Source organism: Musca autumnalis, unplaced genomic scaffold, assembly GCF_047663935.1.
Source record: "Musca autumnalis isolate F117 unplaced genomic scaffold, ASM4766393v1 scaffold_5, whole genome shotgun sequence".
Taxonomy (NCBI): Eukaryota; Metazoa; Arthropoda; class Insecta; order Diptera; family Muscidae; genus Musca; species Musca autumnalis.
Window position 1 is genome coordinate 27,538,117 of NW_027412088.1, and position 17,186 is coordinate 27,555,302.

Here is a 17,186-nt window from a genome sequence, read left to right on the forward strand (position 1 = left end):
TTTATGTAATAAAGGGTCTATCGAAGCACCCTTTATGAAATAAAGGGTCTATCGAAGCACCCTTTATAAAATAAAGGGTCTATCGAAGCACCCTGTATAAAATAAAGGGTCTATCGAAGCACCCTTTATAAAAAAAGGGTCTATCGAAGCACCCTTTATAAAAAAAGGGTCTATCGAAGCACCCTTTATAAAATAAAGGGTCTATCGAAGCACCCTGTATAAAATAAAGGGTCTATCGAAGCACCCTTTATAAAAAAAGGGTCTATCGAAGCACCCTTTATAAAAAAAGGGTCTATCGAAGCACCCTTTATAAAATAAAGGGTCTATCGAAGCACCCTTTATAAAATAAAGGGTCTATCGAAGCACCCTTTATAAAATAAAGGGTCTATCGAAGCACCCTTTATAAAATAAAGGGTCTATCGAAGCACCCTTTATAAAATAATAGGTCTATCGAAGCACCCTTTATAAAATAAAGGGCCTATCGAAGCACCCTTTATAAAATAAAGGGTCTATCGAAGCACCCTTTATAAAATAAAGGGTCTATCGAAGCACCCTTTATAAAATAAAGGGTCTATCGAAGCACCCTTTATAAAATAAAGGGTCTATCGAAGCACCCTTTATAAAATAAAGGGTCTATCGAAGCACCCTTTATAAAATAAAGGGTCTATCGAAGCACCCTTTATAAAATAAAGGGTCTATTGAAGTACCCTTTATAAAATAAAAGGTCTATCGAAGCACCCTTTATAAAATAAAGGGTCTATCGAAGCACCCTTTATAAAATAATAGGTCTATCGAAGCACCCTTTATAAAATAAAGAGTCTATCGAAGCACCCTATATAAAATAAAGGGTCTATCAAAGCACACTTTATAAAATAAAGGATCCATCGAAGCACCCTTTCTGAAATAAAGGATCCATCGAAGCACCCTTTATGTAATAAAGGATCCTTCGAAGCACCCTTTATGTAATAAAAGGTCTATCGAAGCACCCTTTATAAAATAAAGGGTCTATCGAAGCACCCTTTATGAAATAAAGGATCCATCGAAGCACCCTTTATGTAATAAAAGGTCTATCGCAGCACCCTTTATGTAATAAAGGGTCAATCGAAGCACCCTTTCTGAAATATAGGGTCTATCGAAGCACCCTTTCTGAAATAATGGATCCATCGAAGCACCCTTTATGTAATAATGGATCCATCGAAGCACCCTTTATGTAATAAAGGGTCTATCGAAGCACACTTTATGTAATAAAGGGTCTATCGAAGCACCCTTTATGTAATAAAGGGTCTATCGAAGCACCCTTTATGTAATAAAGGGTCTATCGAAGCACCCTTTATGTAATAAAGGGTCTATCGAAGCACCCTTTATGTAATAAAGGGTCTATCGAAGCACCCTTTATGTAATAAAGGGTCTATCGAAGCACCCTTTATGTAATAAAGCAGGGACGTAGCCAGGATTTCATTTCGGGGGGGGCCCATCTGACCAAAATTTTGAAAGTTCACGTTAGCGAAAATGTCTTATTTAGCAAAGATGTAAAACTTATTTTAGACTTTTTCTACTGATGAAATAATTTTCAATACAATTTTTTAGTTCATATGGCACAAGACTTCTTGGCCGATTTTATCTTGTTTTTATAACTTTTTTGACAATATGTCACAGTTAATATATGGTCAAACCAATGAATATATTAATAATGCCATATATTTTTGGGCGTATCATTTATCAAATAATTCACAACTACAGTGAAGTTATGAAATTCAGTGATATCACTTCGGTAAGGCCAAAAGAAAGCGAATACAATGGAAAACCTTAGAATTTCGGAAGGCCGAGAACTAATGCTGAGCAATAGTTAGTCTATCCATCAAGAAATTCTAGCACCAAATCGCGGTTATATAAATGACAAAATCTGTCGCCAAATCGTGCATCTGTCAATAGACTAGTTTTGGCGTCCAATCGTCGGACTTCTCTTATAAAAATTCTGGATCTTCTCATAAATTTATCAGGAACAAGGGAATCTCTGGAATCCAGTCGTAACTTCGTTTAAAATGAAATTATGTCGCCCAATCCAAGGTCTATACATGTATACATTCTTTTAGCAAAAATCCATAAACACAAGTTTTCCCAATCTAAATTTTTTATACTATCAGCATTTAGCTAAAATGTGCCTCATCAAAATAATGGCTTTAGGGCCAAAGTGTGTTTGGAAGAAATCTGTTTCAGAAAACTTGGAGTCGACATAGCTATGTCCGTTCGTCTGGGTAGCCGCCTAGGGAGCCCGATAATTCTCAAACAGATCAACCGAGTCGGACCAAAATTTGTCCTTCGTGATATTTTGATCTATCTACTCTTTCGGCAAACTTCCGCAGAGTATTTCAAAAATGTTCAGCGAAGTGCAGTTTAAGACCTCTCTGGATAAGCTGTGTAAGCTTAAGACCTCAATGGCCATGGCTTCACTTCCTTTATGCTAATAATTAATTATGCGTAAAAATATGAAATAAATAAATTAATAATTTAAAAGTCCTCCCTGGAAACGCTTTGATTTTTTGCAACAAGTGTTCTCGGGGCTCCTATTACTACCGTACAAGTATATACTTCCAGAGAAAATGGCCCGAAAGCTGTAAAGAACACCTAAGGCAATCATGTGTAGTGACTAGTACACACGACAACTTTCGAACCGGATACTGCGATGGTCCAAACTTTGTTTATCGCAATATTTCAGCGAGCCATATATATACAAAATTCGAAGATGGTGCTTTTTGGTCTACTTCTTCTGGTATTTTCCCCCCAAATTTCAAGAGTTTTAGCTAAAGTGGTATGCCCGAGTTTTCTTGAACGGAGCAACAGATTTGGTCCAAACTTTGGATTTAGTAACATTTTTTCCAAACTTAGTTTTTGCTCGAAAATGGGCCATACTGGGGTACCTCCCTCACAAACCTTCAAAATAGTTGTTTAAGTGCTGTTTAGAGTGGTATTAAGTGTTTCGTGGGCAATTCCATATTTCCTGACATAAGAGTCAAAAGGTGAAAATTATACTGTGACGAACTGAAATAACTGGTGGGCGCAATATCTTTTAAAAGGAATGACTCCCAAAATAAGATCTTCCCCAAAAATGAACTATGTAGGTCCGGTTCATACGTCCGAAAACGGCTACAAATTTCTGAAAATCTCCTAATGCATAGTTTTTGGGTTCAAGGATTTTGGCTGTGTAGTCGCTATTCGATCTGTCTATAGATGAAAGTTTCAATTCACACAGGATCAGGGTATATTCCTGTCCGCAAAGTCGAGTGGTACTTGTTGAGATTTTTACGAAGAAGAACCTGTTTCCGATAAGTTTTTAGATTTCGTTTGTTCTTTTTCTATTCATTGTAATTTTTAAATATTTGTAATAATATGTAATAAATCAATATGTATATACAAAATAGAAAAATCTTTGTACGTTTGTTTGTTTGGAGTTTATGGACTCAAAAACCGCTGAACCGATCTTCCTGAAATTGTCAGAGTTTATCACTACATGGCCTGAAGGTAACATAGGCTATAAAAATTTCTGAAATTCCGCGTTGATCCGGGGATATAGCAGCATCACAATCGGAGGTACCTCCAAAAATTTAGATTTTTTATGCAAGTATCCATAGAGTGGTAACAGATAACGTCTCCAAATTTTGGATGTGTGCAGGAATTTGGTCTAGAAATTAATCGGTCTAAAATGGTCTAGAATTAAAATCGGTTCAGATTTGGATATAGCGCCTATATATCGTCACCATAAATGCCCGAAGGCGTAACCCACAAAACCAAAACTTTACAGGAGAAGCAAAAAACGTTATGAAATTAAAAACTGTTTTATGGAATATTAATCTTATGAAGGCGAGTATATGGGATATTATCGATCATATACGAAGGGGAATAAGTAGTGAAACCAAAACCGCTGAAGTGCTCAGTTCTGAGATCCTCCATTACAACAAAATCTGCAATATTATCCCATTTTCCGAAATGCCATTTCTTGAATAGGATCGTTGTTTTTGAAGGTAGATACTTGAAATTTTGCCAGAGCATGTATTTTAGCTTTATGTATCAGATTACCAATTTCGATTTTCATGTCGTTTACGTCTTCGGGCATTTATGGTGACGATATATTTTCGGCCATTTCATGTATTTTATGCATTAAACAGCTATGCATGTCCAATTTCAATGAAATTTGGAATGTGTGACAGAATTGGGTCTATAAATAAATTTTTCAAATTATATTGAAATCGGTTCAGATTTGGATATGGCTCCCATACATATTTTCGTGTATTTTATGCACCAAACACGCTATATATACCCGATTTTAATGAAAGTTGCAATGAATGACGAAAATTGGCCTACAAATAAATTTCTCAAAATATATTTTTCCTTATTCGGGGTAGCGAAGCGCACCGGGTTCAGCTAGTAAAATATAAACATTGACCTCAAGCTCAATAATCTTGATTTTATTAACATTCGAAAGGTCGAACAAAGCATAAAAATTCGACAGAAAAATCCTTTTGTCCAATAGACATTATAAAAAAATGTTAGAGAAAATATACAAACACTTAAAACCACAAAGATTAAGCAACGGTTTTACATTTTATTGTTGAATTGCTCTTATAAAAAATTTCAAAAACAAAATATCGCAAAAATGTTTTTTCTGCATGTTGTTTATAAGCCAAAGTATTGGACTCAGTAACACAGTCAGCCTAAAATTCCTATTAAACGCTTAAACAACACCTTAAAACTTAACAAGAACTATGCATAAAATTGCTAAAAAAGCCTAACTTGTTCATTATTTTTATATTTTCAAATAAACAATTCTCTGTAATGCTTCCAACTACTTTTCATATTTCTTGAACAATTTAAAGCAGTTTAAAATTTTACTCAAAAATTAAAAAAATGTGTAACATAAGCTAATATCCTATGGGAACTAAAATCACTTCGGGGAGGGGGGGGGGGGGGGTCCCGGGTCTAAGGGTCTATCGAAGCACCCTTTATGTAATAAAGGGTCTATCGAAGCACCCTTTATGTAATAAAGGGTCTATCGAAGCACCCTTTATGTAATAAAGGGTCTATCGAAGCACCCTTTATGTAATAAAGGGTCTATCGAAGCACCCTTTATGTAATAAAGGGTCTATCGAAGCACCCTTTATAAAATAAAGGGTCTATCGAAGCACCCTTTATGTAATAAAGGGTCTGTCGAAGCACCCTTTATGTAATAAAGGGTCTATCGAAGCACCCTTTATGTAATAAAGGGTCTATCGAAGCACCCTTTATGTAATAAAGGGTCTATCGAAGCACCCTTTATGTAATAAAGGGTCTATCGAAGCACCCTTTATGTAATAAAGGGTCTATCGAAGCACCCTTTATGTAATAAAGGGTCTATCGAAGCACCCTTTATGTAATAAAGGGTCTATCAAGGCACCCTTTATGTAATAAAGGGCCTATCGAAGCACCCTTTATGTAATAAAGGGTCTATCGAAGCACCCTTTATGTAATAGAGGGTCTGTCGAAGCACCCTCTATGTAATAAAGGGTCTATCGAAGCACCCTTTATGTAATAGAGGGTCTATCGAAGCACCCTTTATGTAATAAAGGGTCTATCGAAGCACCTTTTATGTAATAAAGGGTCTATCGAAGCACCCTTTATGTAATAAAGGGTCTATCGAAGCACCCTTTATATAATAAAGGGTCTATCGAAGCACCGTTTATGTAATAAAGGGTCTATCGAAGCACCCTTTCCCTCCCTTTCAGAAAGGGTCCATCGAAGCATCCTTTCTTTAGAAAGGGTCCTTTCGGAAATAAAGGGCTTATCGAAGCACACTTTCTGAAATAAAGGGTCTATCGGAGCACCCTTTCTAAAATAAAAGGTCAAATTATCCAAATCGGTCCAGCCGTTTTCAACAAATGCAATTATCAATGAACGACTTTTGATTTGATACCTCCCGATACCTTATGAAACCGATTTGGTATGAGATGTGGTAAATTCAAAATGGAGATGATGATATTAGGCCTCAAAAGAAACCCCCATTAGGTCCTGTGTTTTTGAAATGCTTCTTCCTCGATCCAATTTACAACCTGTTTTAAGGACCAACAGAGCTCTGTTATCTTGAATTCTAAGCAAATATTACAAACTACATAATTTATTAACAAATTATTACTGAGCTTTATTAATTACCACACCAACAAAATGTTAATGTTATATATACAAACACACACACACATGTAGTGAAAAAACACACATACATATATAAAAAATATTTAAATACAATTTTGATAATTTCGCAATACTTACCCTCAATTTTACAATTGACCGAATTGTTACTCTTTTTCGATGAGTTACGTGACATTTGTGAATGATTGACAGCGGCGGCTGCCTGTGAATGTGAAGGACTTGAATCGGTGGAATGACGGGCATTAGCACTGCCACCCCCACTGGGTATCATTATGGGACCACGGCAGGCACTTCCTGGTCCCGTACCTACAAAATTACCCGTAGTCATGTTACTGCTGCTATGGCCCGATGTTGGTGCTGCCGTCGTTGTTGTGGTATTTTGAAATGCTGCCATGGGACTTGGTGTTACCGTTACCATTGGATGTACACTACCTGCATCCATTCAGATTCAAAAGATTCATTTGGTTGTTGGTGGTTCGTTGGTTGGATGGTGCCATTGGATGCCACCGTGGCATAACCAAACAAAAGCGTGACAATGATGAGGATCATATGATGGTGTTATGGCCAATACCCATCACAAAGATGTACACACATACACGCACACAACACGTGTAGTGGCAACCACAAGGACGATGGTGGCGTTGATGTTACGTTTGTTTGTTTTGTTGTTGTTGTTTTTCGTTGTTATTATTATGAGATGCAGAGACGTTCACATTACAAATGAATATCCCAGCCATCCGCGCACACACGCACACACACACATTTAAGTAATAAATATATATGGATGGTTGTTTGTATGTATATGCGCATGTTGTTGATGTAAAAGAAAAGAAAACAAAGAGGAGTTGTAAGCAAGAGATGAGATTAAAATGTTGAAACTTTAAGCCAATTAAATCATGGAAAACAATACCCGAAAGATGTCTGATAACTGAGATTTCAGTTGCATGTTTTCAGACTTTTCTTTTTTTTTTTTGCTTCGTTAGGCATGCTTTTTAATTTGATTCGGTGTTTATTTTCTTTTGTTTTGGTGTTAAATACAGTGGTTTGAGAGTTATGAAGGACAACAAATACACAAAAACGTTAGAGACAACATAAAATTAAGCGGCAAAATGTGAAGTAAAAGCTAATCGACATTTAGCATCCTTGAAGGCATTAAATGACTACTGAAAACTATGTAATACTGATATTAATTCGATATAGCATTTATGTTGGAATACAAAATACAATCATTGCCCTATGGTTTAGTTAGTTTCTCAGCGACCATCGTGTTTTGGCAACAATGGATCTAAATAGCTCCCTGTTTTCTCATAGCCACCGTATATAATTACATCTCGACTAACGGTATTTTGAAGGCTTTATCTACAATTTTTTATTTAGTAATTTTGTGTTCTGATGGGTAATTTCTCTGAAAAAACCGGGAATTGTGGCCCGGTATTGCCCATCTTCGAACTGAAACTAAATTTGCACAAATTATGACGAAGGCCAAATTTTTGTGTGGGAGGTGTCCGAAGGAGTGGATCGGTATAGTCCACATTGGAACTTGAACTATGTCTGGTAGAAATCTTACGATGTGCAAAGTATGTACCAAATTGATTACTCCCTTTAAGAGTTATCGTGCCCACAATTTTTCCGAACATTTTTGAAATTTTGTGAGGGAGATACCTGAAGGAGTGGACCGATAGGACTTATCTTCGAACTTAAACTAAATTTGAACAAAATATTACGAAGCCAAATTTTGGACCGAATTATCGAGAATTATCTTGCGCTCCAACCACTACACACGGTGTCATAGGAATTTTTTTTGCACCTTTCGGTCTATATTCTCAGGAAGTATGGACTTGCCCCTGATGAAACTTGTGCCATCGTAATGGGGGCAGTAAATACAAGTTGTTTTAATAAAAATCAAAGCGATTCGATAGCAGGTCTTAAAGTGAACTTATCCGAAATTTTGTGTGGGAGGTACCCGAAGGAGTGGATCGATATAATCCATATTGAAACTTAAACTATGTCTGGTAGAAATTTCACGATGTGTAAAGTATGGACCAAATCGGGTTATCGTGCGCACAAATTTTCCGAACATTTTCGAGCTTTTGTGGGGGAGGTACCTGAAGAAGTGGACTGATATAACCCATCTTCGAACTTAAACTAAGTTTGGGCAAAATATTAGAAAGCCAAAATTTGAACCAAATCGGTTTATCCGTTTGAGAGTTATCGTGCGCTCCAGCCAGCCAGACAGACAGACGGACATTGCTAAATCGACTCCAAATTGTCTGAAACGGATTTCGTCCAAACATACTTGGGGTCTAAAACCATTATTTCGATGAGGTACATTTTGCCCGTATGAAAGTGTATATACCCTCGTTAGCATAAATGCTGAGGGTATGGCGTAACCCCTCTATAATGGTTTCACTGATTTTTTGACCTTTTGAAGGTCGTTGTCATAGTTTTCAATAGATTTTACTTTAATTTGATATTAAACCCCTGTTTATGTATGTATGTCGAAAGAAAGGTTTCTTGCGCTTCCGAAGTGAAAAAAAAATCATTTTCTGTTCAAGTAAACACCTTCGAAACGAAAATCTATGCGACCGGCAAGCCATACGAAATAACACGTAAACGTACACTTCTCCATGTAAATTTGGCCTAACGTATTTCGAAAGGACTGTCTTTTATAGAAAGAGAATGTCAAAATCACTCACTTGCTTTGTAGTTGTCGAGTAGAATGTAAACTCGCGAATAACACCGAAAATCTTAAAAGAAATGTATGCAACACATTCTTGAAACAAAATAAAAATTTAATAGACACGTTTTAAAAGCGGTTTCATTCATCATTTTGAAGAAATCAATTAAATGAAATAATTCACAATACCGACACATTTTATTTTCTCAAACAAAACAAATCACACATATTCCAGAAGACCCCAAGGTATTCTTATAGGACAACAAGGTCTTCTTATAGAAGAATTCAAGTTATTCTTTTAAAGGACCACAAGGTCTTCTCATAGACGACAACAAGGTTTTCTTATGTAAGACCTCAAGTTTTTCTTTAAAGGACCACAAGGTTTTCTTATAGTAGACGTCATGGTCTTTTTGTAGATGACCCCAAGGTCGTCTTATAGAATATCATAAGGTTTTCTTATAAAATACCAACATTTCTTCTCATAGAAGACCCCAAGGTCTTTTATCAAAGCACCACAAGGTCTTCTATTAAAAGTAGACGTCAAACTCTTCTTGTAGAAGACCATTCTTATAGAAGACCACATTGTCTTCCCGTAAAAGACTACAAGACTACAAGGTCTTGTCGTACAAGACTACAAGGTTTTCCCATTCCAGATTCTATCATAGAAGATGCAATGTCTTCTTCTCATGAAAGACCTCAAGATCTTCTCATAGAGGACCACAAAGACTTCCTATAGAAGACTTCAAAATCTTCACATGTAGTAGCTCAAGGTCTTTTTAGGGAGGGTCAAAAGTTCTTGTCACAGAAGACCACAAGGTCTTCTCGTTTTTTTATAAAAGACTACATAAATGACAATAATATCTTCTTATAGAAGATTGAAAATTTTTTTCTCATAAAAGACCACAAGGGCACAAGAAAAAACCCAAGTTATTCTTTTGAAGGACAACAAGGTTTTCTCATAGAGGACCGCAACGTCTTCTTATAGTAGGTCTCACATTCTTCTGATAGAAGACCAAAAGTTCTTCTTATAGAATACCACAAAAGCTTCTTACAGTAGACCCCATGGTATTCGTTTAAAGGACAACAAATATTAAACTATGTTTTATTTCTTCGGTGTACTTCCTGGCTGTTTCGCATTTCAAATAATTCTCATTCATTCCATAAACCCAGACGGATAAGGTGTTTAGTTTCCGTCGCTGAATTTGTCGAATGCTGGCGTTAAACGAAGTAAAAGATGATAGAAAGCAGTCGCTTGAACAGAATCTAACAACAGTCGTCGACTCTGTGATTCGTTCGCCCCTTGCGATTTGTTCGCTCCTAGCGACCCGTTCGCTCCTAGCGACCCGTTTGCTTCTAGCGACCCGTTCGCTCCTTGCGATCCGTTCGCACCTGCCGAATCGTTTACTCCTCGCGATTCTTTCGATCTGTTGCCTAACCATTCCCGACTCTTTTCTTTTACACAGCAGAACAGCCGATCATCCAGAGTCGAGCGACAGTCTCGACAATTGCCAACGAACCGACATCATCCGATTATCACATAGCCGAGTAACACACCCGACGATTGCCAATGAACCGAAAACATTCGACTACCTTGGTGGCGAGCAACAACCCGATTAACTCAGAGCCGGCAGCATCAGAATACGTCAGAACTGACCAACAACTTGATTAACCGATGAGCCGAGAGCATCCAATTGCCACATTGTCGAGTAACGCACCCGACGTCTTCCGAACAGTACTAAGCCGAGCCCAGTACCCAAATACCACCGAGATGATTATATCAGCCATCCGATCACCATCGAGCCCATTATATCAACCCGATCACTTACAGCCAAGCAGGTACCCGATTGTCATCCAAACGATCATATCAACCCGATCACCATCGAGCCGACAAATTCCGTCGTGGCTGCTCCCAGACTAACACCAGTCAAGGCAACATACAACTAACTACAAATACATTTGAACAGCATATTTACTGAATTCTAGCAAACCTTACTTAAGGTTTGTGGGTCCTTAAGTCGACCCTGGAAGCGGCTGAGATAACCATAGCCTTTGATAAAACGACACGTTATAATTTATTTTACTTATTACAAATTAATGAGTATCGGAGACACAGTGTGTGTGCCCGACTAGAAAACCAAGAGTTCCGAGTTAAACTCTGTTCGTCGCACAGTGGTCGAAATCACTGATCTAGCGGCACGAAATTAATAACTTGCAAACGAATGGAGATATGTTTCTGAAAATTTTCACAAACGCAGTATGTGCCCGTGGGTAATAATGAACTAAATATGAACATAATGGGCCAATATTCTGGTATAGCCCCCATATAAGGGCACCTTAGGGTTTCTAGTGGTCACTAAACTTTTTGAGGATTTTGTCCACATTTTCAGACCAAATAAGCTGAATTTTGGCATTGGAGGTACTCGTTGGTTATACATTTTCTCTACCAAAAATTGTGAACATAGGCCAACGTTTTGATATAGCCCCCATATAACTGTACCGCCCGACTGTTTGGTATTTTGAGGATTTAATCTACATTTTCCATGCATATAGCATTTGACTTTCGCGCCGCTAGATCAGTGGTTTCGACCAGTGTGCGTCGGCAAAAAATACAAAGAGTACTTGATGTACATCAGATGCCTGTTTTGCATCAACGAAACTATGTAGTGTGTCGCATCATTTCGTAAACAAATCATTAATTTTTACCAAAAGAATTTCCGTTAGCATAATTGAATCGTCATAAATCATCATACGTCAATGATTACCACAAGAATACATTTCTTATCTTATACAATCGGTTTGATTTATTCATAAATGTGCGTGATCTACGAACTACTATACCCTATACCCTATCGCGGAAGTTACTTAGGCGTGTCGCCCAGGGTGACGAAAACAGTCGCGGCGATAGTCGTGGAAGTCACCCTGAAGTGACCTCCGTTGTGAAGAAATGAACCACGTCGGCGTGTCGTCTTGGAAGTCACTCCAGCGACACTTCTGGAAGAGCATTTCCGCGATACTTCTTGGAATTAAAAAAATATTTTTTTCTATTTATTTTTATTTTAATTTTTTTATTTTTATTTTTTTTAACTACCCTCTTCTTTTAGAGAAATTATTCTTTGGAATTTCCGCCTGCATTCATTTTGTCATTTTAAAAATGTGATGTATTGTTGCCTAACTTGAGAAGCGAAGCCGGACCTTCAGAGTGCAAAGCGAGTATGCTTACCACTGCACCACCGTCTCATATAGTTCAAATGTGTTGAATCATTAAATAAATGTAAACAATCTCCTTGGAAGTCACTCCGAAGTGTTGGCATACGCGATAAAAGGTAATCACAATAAGGCTAAAGAAATTGCTTATGTAATACACCAATGGTCTTCCTTGGCGTGTCTCCGGAGTGACTTCCTAGGCGAGGGAGTGAGAAACTCACTTCCAAATGCTGACATGGTAGTACAGCGTCAGACACCATACTTTTGTATTGCATTCTGTACGGGGTGTCATTGTGTGAGTGCATGCTTTTTCAAGTGGTTTAATTGTGTGTGTGGAGAGAGCAACGTTCAATGAGCGTACGTGGGCGCTCTCTCGCCTGACGCTGTTATAGTAGTTATTATAATCAGCGGTCGTTGTATGAATAAACAACCACCGAATGAACAGTGAGCAATAATCCTACATGGCATAACCCTGCTAGCATTTGGAAGTGAGTTACTCACTCTATCTACAAAAAGCAATCGCAATCGACTCTTATTTTCTGTAAAAGAACGACACGTTAGCATTTTACAAAAACAATTTTATTGCTGTGCAGTTTGATCGTCTTGAATAACTACATAGTGTCAGCGAAAAATGTGGAAATGCGATTATTGATTGTTTACACCAGCATCCGGCAAAAAGGGGCACACGTGCCCTTGATGAGAATAACAACAGAACAACCACCACTCAGTCTTCGTTCAGAAGTCAATGAAGAAGGTTCTGCTGTCGCTTGTTTCAATGATTTTTAATTTTAGCAATGCATTAACGCACACGCTGTTTCTGGAGAGAGCGAGAGAGAGTCGTATGCGTGAGGCCGCAAACAATTCGTTTGTATTGGCGCCGATACCTGGTTTACACAAACAATCCTTACGGCGCACAATGGTTCAAGAAACGATTTTCCTGGCCAAAAATCAAAATTTTGTTTTGTAACAGATATTTAATTTCTATATGGGAGTCGATACCAAACCAAAAAATTAGGTCAAAACATTGGAAGGTGCGGGCGTGGGGTGCCCCTAAAGACGAACATTTTTCCCATGTTTGAGAAATACGTCATTTTTGAAAACTTCTGGAGAAAGAAATAGCTATTTCTCGGAAACTATAACATATATTGCGTTCGCTGTTTTTTTGTTAGGTAGATAGGATTGTGGCCTTTAAAAATAATTTAAACATATTACCGTGGCGTTTACACAACATGAGCTATTTTTCCTCAGGTACTAAATTTTATGAAATTCCAAATTTAGTGGACTAGAACTTTTGTGGAACCACATGGAATAATGTTCTGTTTCCACAGAAATATGCCTGAGAGTCTTCTCTTTCAGCCCATATATACTTTTGTTCCCGTCCCGTTCCGTCCGTTTAACACTTTTTTAAATTTATTGAAATTACATGGGTAAAAATGTGTGTTTTTCAATACCAATTCCCATATGCATTACAGCTTATTTACACAAATTAACATTTTTTGGAGTATATGAGTTTTGATATGAGTTATATAAGTTTTATGAAAACCCCAGGACCATTTTATTTTAATTTTTGAAAAAATTTAAATTTTTTTATGTGAAAAATTTGTGAAAAAAAAATTTTAATTTTTTTTTTTCGAAAAATTTTTGTAGTTTTTTTTTGGTATTTTTATAGTTTATTTATTGGCGTTTGGCCATCTTTAATATATAAGAAGATATAAACACAAAAACACTGATATTTTGATGAAAAATAGTAAAAAAATTCGAAAGTTTAACTTTGACATTAAATTCCTCTGCAACTACCAGACCGAATTTGACCGCTTATAATTCACTGATTGTGCTATCTGTCTAACAAAAAAAGAATTGTGAAAATATCTTTATCCGTTCAAAGCTACAGAATTTTGACCAGGAAAAATCGATTCTGAACCACTGTGCGGTGTATGACTATCGCGTGTGCAAACACTTTCTATCGCCTATGCAGACACTACTGATTGTTTACATTTATTTATGAAGTGTGCAAACTTGAATTAATATAAGCCATTGTTCTACCCGATGCTTATATGGCACGGTGGCGCAGTGGTATACATGTTCGCTTTGTACTCTTAATGTCCCGGGTTTGATTCCCAGGCCAGGCCAGACAACATAACATTTTTGAAATGACATAATTCAAATAGGCGACAATTTCAATAAGAAAAGTTCTTTAAAAACATATGTACGTTGGAAAAATAATTATAATAATAAAAGAAAAATACAAATTAAAAGACTAATAGCAAAGAAAAATAAAAAGCAAAATAAAAAATATTTTTTTGTCACTACCAATTTGTGTCGATAACACTGTGTGTAATTTTTGAGTCATGTTTTATGAACCATATTCTGACATCGCAGCGTGATAGAACATAAAAAACGAGAAGACACGTGTCTCGTCGTTTTTCCCTATCTCATCAACTTTCGCGGTTATAGGCCTCCAAAGGTTTGAGGCTTTGATGTAAAAAGAGTCATTTAGTCAGGGCTATATCTTCCAAACCGGTAGGAAATTTGAATTTATCTCAGAGGCATAGTTGTAGCTCTTGTCTTAAAGAACAAAAATTGTGAACACATATAATCCATTAAACTTCATCTGCAAAGTCAAAATCGCCATAGTCAAATTTCATTTAAATTTTTTTCTCAAGTTTTGTTATACAGCAATCAAACCGATGAAATTTGAAGCAAACAACCTAGTACAAAAATGTACCTCAGATCTCAATAAACATCTTTCTAGAATATACGAACTCTGTAGAAACGGATCTTAATGGTCAAAATAGCAAAACAATTTCGGTTTTTATTCTCTTTTCTCGGCTTCTGCTCCATAGATACTAAATCGTTCAAAATTCAAGAAAACAATCAACCACAACATTGTAGCAAAGACGTCAATAAACAACTTTCAAGCAAGACGAAGCAAGAAAATTATTACCGTACTTTGCGATAATTATGAATCAACAATGTTTGTGTTTGGCTTTCAACAGAATGTTGATTATATTCTACGCAAAAAAGAGGGTGGCGTTGTATACTAGTATCGTTTTTTTGTGTCTACCGCAAATCAAAAAATTGCCACGGCTTGCAGGTCACTGATGTACATGTAAGCGTTAAAACAAACCCAAAGTTTGTTTTGCCATAAATCAAAAGTTCACACGTTCAACCCCAACAGCGGAAAAATGTGGAGTGATGGAATTGAGCATAAAAACGCCTCAATAGGAATGCAATATATGTTTTAGAGACGTGCCAAATGAACTATATGGAACTATTGAATGTGACATGTTGAATGTGTAAGTAGTTACGACCACGAAAAATTACCATTTTAACCCTTTGTTTGATAATATGAGTTTTTGCTGGGTGCTAACTACAGCAGGGAAATTCCTTTGAAGAAAATGACAAATATTATACATTTTTAACTACTCATGAGTATCGCAGTTTCCGTTTCTACTCATTACAAAGTATGCGCGAAAACACTACTGCACATCAGACCACTTTCTTTGTTTTTTCTGATGTCGTTTTACTTTCTTTCATATATGATATATCACCCTCAAACCACTGTCTTGGCACCACTCAAAACACAGCTAATTAAGCGCCTTTAAACGATTAAAATTAAGTGGCATTTCCTTGCCAATGGATATATTTCACCATATCATCTTTGTCATACAATTACCGAACGAACGTAAACGAGAGCAAGTAGAAGAAGATAAAAGAGGGGGGATAACAAATCTTACCTGTCTTACTGGCGTCATGTGTTAAATGGCCACTTAATGAATGAAGTTTATCCGTAATGCCATGGTGTATTTTATCCACAAAACTGGTGCGTGTTTCTGTGGCTGGTGGTGTTGCAGAGGTTCCAATTTCAACTATGCTATTTATATTGGGTATAGAGCCTAGGGCGGTATAATATGGAGGAACAAACAACGAAAAAGTGTTAGGATTAGTGGAGGCAACTAACTAAAATTGTTTGTTAAATTGATGTTGGGGCGAAATGTAATATGATTTGTGTGAGTCATTCCACTTGAAATTGGAAATTTGGCCTTTGCCCTTTCGTTTTCAAGTGTTGTGTCCCATTGGAATTTCTTTGCTTATCCCTTGCTAAGGGATATTTGTTATTACATATGAACTATTTTTTGTTTTGTGTTTGATTACCTTTTGTGTGAGCCGTAACGGGAGCACAGGCCGCTGTACTGCTGATGGCTGCCATCTGATTGAGTGTCTTGCCCTGCAAATGGATGTTGTTAACATTGGCCTTAAGGAATGACACAAACAAATGCTGGGCCAATTCTGTGGGGGTTTCACAATCGAGAAAGGCATCGAGAAAGCGCCGAAATCCATCGTAATCAATGTCCTGTGATAGATGTATGGATGACACGAAGTGGTTGGTTGTTTTTGACGAATATGAAAGAACAAAATAGGAAAACAAGAAAATAAAACAAATGTTTGTTTTTTTGTTGTTATTATAGATGAAATAGTAGACATTTGTACAAGGTTGTAGACAACAAAATTGGTATCAAATGTTGTTGTAAGGTTGTTAATTAAAAGAAAGAAAAATGTTGGCATAAAATGACACCGAATTCGATTATTGCAAAAAACATCTCAAATTCTGTGTTATTTTTTTTTTCAAAATAAATTTCATTTCGAAGAAATAAAAGTGAGATTGAATTGTTATTTTCTACTAAAGTTGTCTGCTCCACATGTGTGTCTAATTAAGATTAAACATTTGATACTAAACCTTGATGCGAGGAAAAGTTTTTGCTTCATTTTTGCAACAAATTTAAGGTGTAAAAATATGGCCTTTGTACTTTAAAACAAAAAATACCACAATAGACGTCAATATTTTACTCATTAGGTCCGTTTGAAAGTCTTTTAAAAGTCCACTTTTTTGGTCATTGGGTCCACCTAAAAGTCTTTTAAAAAACCACGTTTATTTTGATATTTGTATTCACCTAAAGTTCATTTAATAATTCAAGTTTATTTTGGTTACCCTGTGCAACAACCAAAAAAATGACAAGGAAAATCGATTAGATTATGAAAGTAGAGCTAAAAATATGAGACACGTGTATCGGCGTTTGTAATGTTTACGTCAAAAAGTAAGCAAAATAGGCGGGGCAAGTTCCGCCCA

The 17,186-nt window shown here is 36.7% G+C and overlaps 1 protein-coding gene across 6 annotated transcripts in view; it reads right to left on the reverse strand.

Moving 5' to 3' along the window:
- The window catches only part of Dgk (diacyl glycerol kinase 1), a 410,387-nt gene that overhangs the window by 132,834 nt on the left and 260,367 nt on the right, over window positions 1–17,186 (reverse strand). For 4 of the 6 annotated variants that reach the window (XM_073990827.1, XM_073990826.1, XM_073990824.1 and 1 more), the window contains exons 6-8: window positions 16,214–16,412; window positions 15,796–15,954; window positions 6,298–6,609 (exon numbers count right to left, since the gene is read on the reverse strand). In XM_073990827.1, the coding sequence (XP_073846928.1) occupies window positions 6,298–6,609; window positions 15,796–15,954; window positions 16,214–16,412 (670 nt within the window). The remainder of the gene's footprint in view (window positions 1–6,297; window positions 6,610–15,795; window positions 15,955–16,213; window positions 16,413–17,186) is intronic. The other 2 variants (XM_073990829.1, XM_073990828.1) reach the window with 1 other exon arrangement.